The sequence below is a fragment of the Lipotes vexillifer genome, unplaced genomic scaffold (genome assembly GCF_000442215.2).
Source record: "Lipotes vexillifer unplaced genomic scaffold, Lipotes_vexillifer_v1.1 scaffold1117, whole genome shotgun sequence".
Classification (NCBI taxonomy): domain Eukaryota; kingdom Metazoa; phylum Chordata; class Mammalia; order Artiodactyla; family Lipotidae; genus Lipotes; species Lipotes vexillifer.
Window position 1 is genome coordinate 570,139 of NW_006778824.1, and position 6,629 is coordinate 576,767.

At 55.6% G+C, this 6,629-nt stretch overlaps 1 protein-coding gene across 1 annotated transcript in view; it reads left to right on the forward strand.

The window, feature by feature from the left end:
- CFAP46 (cilia and flagella associated protein 46) overlaps positions 1-6,629 on the forward strand; it is a 94,217-nt gene that overhangs the window by 15,549 nt on the left and 72,039 nt on the right. The window contains exons 10-11 of the mRNA XM_007452012.1: positions 157-255; positions 2,093-2,283. Coding sequence (XP_007452074.1) covers positions 157-255; positions 2,093-2,283 — 290 coding nt within the window. The remainder of the gene's footprint in view (positions 1-156; positions 256-2,092; positions 2,284-6,629) is intronic.

Below are 6,629 nucleotides of genomic sequence, written 5' to 3' on the forward strand. Positions count from 1 at the left end.
CCCGTGCCCCCTGCATTGGCAGGCGGACTCCCAACCACTGCGCCACCAGGGAAGCCCCACAAATTACATTTTTAAATGGTCTTTGAAGTTAATGAATGTGCATGGTCACTTTCGTTAAAACTCTCCATCTTACACAGCAACTCCTGTGCCCCGCAGGATCCCGGGAAGCTAATTGAAATCGAGTGCCTGGAGTATGAATTGGAAGCTGTAAGACTTGCAAATAAAATTAAAATCTACACCCAAGAGGCTGTGGAGGTAAGTCCTCGACTAGGAGCTGCAGCAGATGCTGAACTGTTGTGCAGCTTCCCTGGACCCTGTGACTTGACTGGTGCCAGGTTTGCGGGGGATACCTGACAGGCGCGGGCCAGCCCCCTGTGCCCTGGTTTCCCACCCGTGACTGTGGCCTCTCTGGCAGGACCTCCAGGGGCCTGGGTGGCCCTCAGCTGCCGAGGCCGGCTGCCGTCCTCCTCTGCGGCACGGAGCTGGATTCCCCACGGCTCCCAGGGCCACCTTGGCCTGGCGGACGTCTGGGTTCATGCAGCCCATTCTCTGGGCCAGGGGCTGGGGTGGGACCGTCCTGTGGCCAAGCCCTCCTGCGGCCTGTGTGGAGTGGCCCACCCCAGCGCACTGATAACATTTGCCATTGGTGAACGCTGAGTCCCCACGAGAGCACTTTGCCATCCTGACTCAGGTCCAGGAAGGCACACGTTGCCCCGGCTCTAGTGCGGGGCTGTTGGCCTCGCTGGGCTTGGGAAACAGAGGGGCTCCAGTGAAGTGGTGAGGTCATCACGGGATGGGGGAGGGGGGACCTCGGAGAGGGTGGAGGGCAGGTCCAGAGGACCCGCACGAGCGTTCCTCCCTCGCTGCCCCCTTTGGAAATCCCTGACTTGTCTAGAATATTCCACTGGTATTTACTGAGGAGGCAGCTGTCTCTCTGAGGAGTTGGCACACGGCAGCCTGGTGAACACGGTGGCAAAGTGACAGACCATGTGAGCTCAGCATCCTGTGTAATGCAGTCAGAGCTGGTCCAGCAGCCACCGCCAGAAAAGGAATCCAGCAATCATTTATGCTCTTTAATAAGAATCCTGCAGTTGAAAAAAGGGAACCAAAATACACTGAAACAGAATGATGGTGGCTGGCATTTCTTTGGGGCCCAGGTGTCTGCTCCCTGGCTCAGCTCCTGGGACCCTCTCTGGAGCCCTGTAGCTGGGCTGTCCTGCCCCTCTGGAGCAGGAGAGGCAGCGTTGGCGCTGTGAGCTCTGCCAGAGGACGATCAGCTGGGCTGGGGCTCCGCGAGTTCGAGGCCACTTGGGGGATGTGCGTGTTCCCTTTGGACTTGCCCGGGTGGCTGCCCCTGCCGGCGTTGATCTTCTCGAGGGAGGTCGCGGGCTACCTGTTGACCGCGTGCTGGTGCTGGCAGGTGGTGGCGCAGGGACTGCAGGGCTGTGTCCCTCTGCTTTTGTCGGCCTCGGACCTCGGGCCAGGGGCCCTTCAGGGGCACCGGTTCAATGAGGCTTTGATGGACACATCTTCGCAGGCAGGAGTCACAGGGTCTGAACCCCAAGCCTGTGCTGGTCCCTGTGGGCCGGGAGCAGCACGAGGGGAGGCCCCCAGGTGCCAGAAGCCAGGGCCCATGGACATGGCTGAGCTTAGGCACCCAGGCAGCCCTAGTGGGCGCTGAGGGAGGCATGGAGCTGGTGAGGCCCCTTGCATAGGCTGAGGCCAGCCAGCGCCTGTCTGCTGGGCAGGGCGTGTGGGGCATGGACTGGAGGAGCTGTTCACTGGGTAGTGGACGTAACTGGGCGTGGGCCCCATAAATATACAGAGCCAGGAGATCAGCAGCCTCGCTCAGATGGGCTCACAGAGGAAAGACACACCCAGAGGGCACAGAGCCCGTTCTAAGGCAGGATCTCGACCGAGCCAGGCCCTTCTAGAAAAAATCACGCAGGCCATTTCCACTGACAGACTCAGACTGTGGGCCCGGGCCCCACCTGCGGCCTCCTGGGCTCAGGGTCGGCCGGGGATGCCCTGGCTCGCCCTGTGGTGCACGTTTGCCCCCAGCCTCACACATGGGCCACTGTCCTTTGTGCAGACCCAGCTGAATATAGTACAGAGACTGGACGTGGTGCTCCAGCGAGCTGTGCGCCTGGGCGACCCGCGGGTCATCCACGTGGTGTGCGCCACGCAGTGGAACACATGCCTCCCGCTGCTGCAGCACGACCTGAGGCACCATCTGCGGAAGTCGCTGGCCAGCATCGCGGAGGTCCTGGAGAAGGTGGACAGGTGGCGGTCCTGGGCTCTCCCCCCGGGGGGAGAGAAGCGGGCGGGAGACCCTTGGGGTAAGGACGAAGTCCAACTCATTTTCCCGAAAAAGTGGGCAGGAAGGGCAGCAGGACTCCGTGGCTCCCCGCAGAAGGGCCAGCTTGAGAGGCCGGCAGGCCGTGGGGGAGGTGTGTCTGGAGTGCGGGGGGCAGGGCCTTGCAGGGGGGAGGCTGGGGGGCACCTGGGCGGCACCCATCTGAGGTCGAGAGGGGCCGAGGAGATAGGGCTTTGTCAGGAAGGTCCTGGGCTGCAGGGGGATGGCAGGGCACAGGGCCTGTGAGTACAGGCGCAGGAGGGAAGGTGGAGTGGGCGGTGAGTCAGTGAGGCCCCCTGGCTGGGGGTCGCAGCCCATGGGGATGCTGCAGATGGTCCCTGGCAGACAAGGGGTGTGGGCAGAGAGGAGCTGTGGAGGGTCACCCAGGAGGGGCTGCAGCCACAAGGAGGGGCGGTGGGGAGAGCTGCCCTGCCCCGTCTGCTCCTGTGATTAATTAGGGTTGGGTTTCATCGCCTACTTGAGCCCTCGGAGTAGGGGTCTCAGCAGGGGAGCCAGGGGCCTGGTTGTCAGCCTGAGGGTGGGCAAGGGGGGTCCCCAGGGTCTCCAGTACGGTTCACTTCCTGCCGGCACCTGGGGGTCTTGGCTGTGAAGAGCTGCATCTCTCTTCCAATCTGTGATTTTTACCCGTTTTAAAAATAGTTTCTCCTTCTGGAATCCCATGGGGATGTATGACAGGCTCCTAGCCCAGCTACCGACCGCCCCCAGCCCAGCGAACCTTTCACACTCATGGCCCCACCCCCCATGTGTGACACACTGAATTCTGACAGATTTCCTCCAGGCCATTAGTACTCTCTTATTTTACAAATTCTCTAATTTTCCTTCCTTTCTTTAGCCTATGTTTTTAAATTTTAATGACTATTTCTTCCAAAATATCCTTTTAGTTTACTTTCATATTTGCCTGATTTTTAAAAATAATGTCTTCTAGTTGTCCTCTTTTTCTCTGACAGTTCTTTTTCTGATTAACTTTATTGAGATATAATTGCACACAATAGAATACAAACATTGTTAATGTCCCTTCGTTGTGTTGTTTTTTAATCATGGGTGGGTGTTGAGTGCTGTCGAATGTTTCTTCTGCATCTATTAAAAGGTCTGTGACTTTTCTCTTTTGTTCTTTAATGTGGTGAATTATGCTGATTGAATTTTGCGTGGTGAACCAACCTTGCATTCTCTGCATGGTCCTGACATATGTCAGCGTGTTGTTAAAGATTTTTATGTGTAGGTTCATGAGGACGTTGGCCTGTGATTGTCTTCTTCTGTAATGTCTTTGTCAGGTTTTGACATCAGGGTTATGCTGAATTTATTAAATGAATTGGGAAGGTGGGAAGGATTCTTCCTCCTCTGCTTTCTGAAGGAGTTTGTGCAATATTGGTGTTTTCTTCCTTAAATGTTTGATAGAATCCAGTGAAACCATCTGGGCCCGTCTGAAGCATTTCTTTTTCCATCCTTTCGATTCTCATCCTCTGTGGATCTTTCAATTTAAAGTGTAGAACACAGCTTTTAATAGCATGTAGTTTGGTCTCACTTCTTTCTGTCTCGTATGATAATCTCTGCCTTTTAACTGGAGTGTTTAGGCTCTTTGTGTTTAGTGTAGCTTTGAACTTGTCTACAATCTCGTCATTTGTTTCCAGTTGTCCCTTCTGTTCTGCTGCTGCTCTCTCCCTGCCTTCTTTGAGGTCAGTTGAACTTTTTACCATTGCATTTACTTCCTCTATCAGCTTTTTTGTCCACTGTACCCTTGGGGTGGGGGGGATTGCTGTAGGGCTAACAGTGCACATCCTCCTTAGCCAAGTCTGTGTGAGGTGGTGCTTCCCACCCGGCAAAGGGAAAACCTCACGCATTTCCCTTCATCTACCCCACTTTGTGCGGTTGTTGTCATGTCTTTTACTTCTAAATGTGTTATGAACCTCATCTTACAGTGTAATTGTTTTGCTTTTAGCAGCCAGTGGTTTTTTAAAGAAAATTACAGAGAAAATCAATAGTTTCTTATGTTTGCCCACTTCTCTGTCAATCCCACAGGCTCTTTCTTCTTTCTTACCCTCAGATCCAAGTTTCTTTCTGCTGTTATTTCAGCCTGAGGAACTTCCTTTATTTTTTTCTTGTAATGCATGACTGCTCGTGACGAATTCTTTTGGCTTTTGTTGATCTGAAAATGACTTCACCTCACTTCATCTTTGAAGATTATTTTCACCAGTTGCTGGATTCTGGGTTTACAGATTTTTTTTTTCTTTAAACCCTTTGAAGAGGTTGTTTTATTTTCTTCTGGCCTTCGTAGTTCCTGATAAAAACCCAGCATCTGGCCCCTCTTACGTTCTGACTGTGGGTTACCTTTTCCTGTTTCCTTGCATGTCCAGTAGTTTTTTATTGTGTACCGAATGTTGTGGTTGGTGCACTGTGGAGTCTGTGGATTCTGTGATCTTTCTTAGGAGAGTGTTGCTTTTTGTTCTCTTGGGTACTTCAGTTACTGGTTGAGAGCTGGCTTCTTGTTTTGTTGGCCATATCTCTGGAAGGTTACAGTGTCTTCCAGCCTGTCTCAGTGGGGCTCAACCTCTAGCCCGGTTGCACCCGCGATCTCTGTGGGCTCGGCTGACATCTGGAGTGTGAGTGAGGGATACCCAGCTCTCTCCTCTCTGGTGGGCAGGCCTGCAGCAGCTGCTCTGGTACCCGGCTCCTCTTCTCCAGCCCGGAGCAGCCGAGACCCTCCCTGTGGACGGCAGGTGCCCTGGTTCTGGGCCCAGTGCTCTGCCCGCGATGCCACAGGACACTGTCTTCAGGCAGGGCGCGGGCTCCTTCCTGAGTTCCTGCCTCCAGGGACCCCAGGCTTGTGCTGCCCAGACCCAGTGCTGTGTTTGGTCCAGCTTCACAGTGGCTACTCGTGGCAGAGACTTGATCACAGTTGGAAGCAGAAGGAACTCTGAAAATTACTCATTTCTAAGTCCTTTTCATCTGGTCCCGTTCATCCTGTTTTGGCAGGGACGGAGTCTCTCATTCGAATCTGCTGTGCTTACTCACCATCATCTCCGTGGCTTCCTTGAGCCAATGGTTTACCAGGTTGTTCCTGATGCTGACTGTTCTGCTGTGTAGACTGCTCTGCCTGGCAGGCTGTTCCTGACGCTGGCTGTTCTGCTGTGTAGACCTCTCTGCCTGGCAGGTTGTTCCTGATGCTGACTGTTCCGCTGTGTAGACCACTCTGCCTGGTGGGTTGTTCCTGGCCAGGACTGTTCCTCTGTGTAGACCTCTCTCTGTGGTGTCAGCTTGCCTCAGATGGCTCCTCGCGTGGTCCAGCCCTGGATGAGTCTCGCATTATGGATTCAGGGTCAGGCTGCCCAGGGCACACAGTTCAGTGCTGGTCCAGCTCCCATTTTGTGGGCCTCCTCTTCCCCTGCCTCAAGACAGAAGAAAGTGGCCCATTACTGGCTGCTGTCCAGGCTTCCAGACAGAGTACGTGGAGCCTGCTTCCCTGACGGGAGCGCAGACCTCACCCTTGGCATCAACCAGGTGCCCTCTCCTGCCCGCCACTCCCAGCCCCCGAGCAGCGGAGCGCCAGCCTCCAGGCGCCTTGGGCACTGCGTCCTCTTCCCTGAGGTCACAGGCCTAGCGTGTGATGCTTATGCCTTGTCGTGGCTGAGGGTCGGCTCATGGGTCTCCTAGAACTTTAATTCGATCAAACTTTTTGGCTTTTCTGATGCTCGTGTCCAGGGTGGAGGCTGTGGCATGGGGCTCTGTGTGCTGTGGATGAAAGGCTTTGAGGAGACTGTGTTACCATCTTAGACACGGCCGTCTCCAGCCCCGCCCAGCCCAGGAGGCTCCAGCAGAGGCAGCAGCAGGAGCAAACGCCAGGCAGGGCCACGGGTCCACAGGAGGCGTTCTGAGCAGGGGTGTGTGTGCTTCAGCCGATGAGACGGAGAGAACTCAGAGCAGAGCCGAGAGGGCCCATCCGCTGAGGCAAAGCCTGGGCTTCGGTTGTACTAAATTCACCTGCTTGGCCACGCCAAGAGCCTCCCGGGGTGCTGGACGAGATGCAGCGTCGGGCGCCCTGTGTTTGCTGAGCCCGCCACCTGGCTTTCGTGCCACAGCCGTTCTCTGTAGCATGGAGCCTGGCTGGGCCCAGCTGCCGCTCCTTGGCCCTGGTGCGCCAGTGGGCTCCGAGGTCTCCTGTGGTCTGCAGGGACCGCCTCTTGGTCTTCCATGGGTCCTTGTGGGTAACGAAGGGCAGAAGGTGGGGCTGGAAAACCAGGCACGGGGGGGGGGGGGG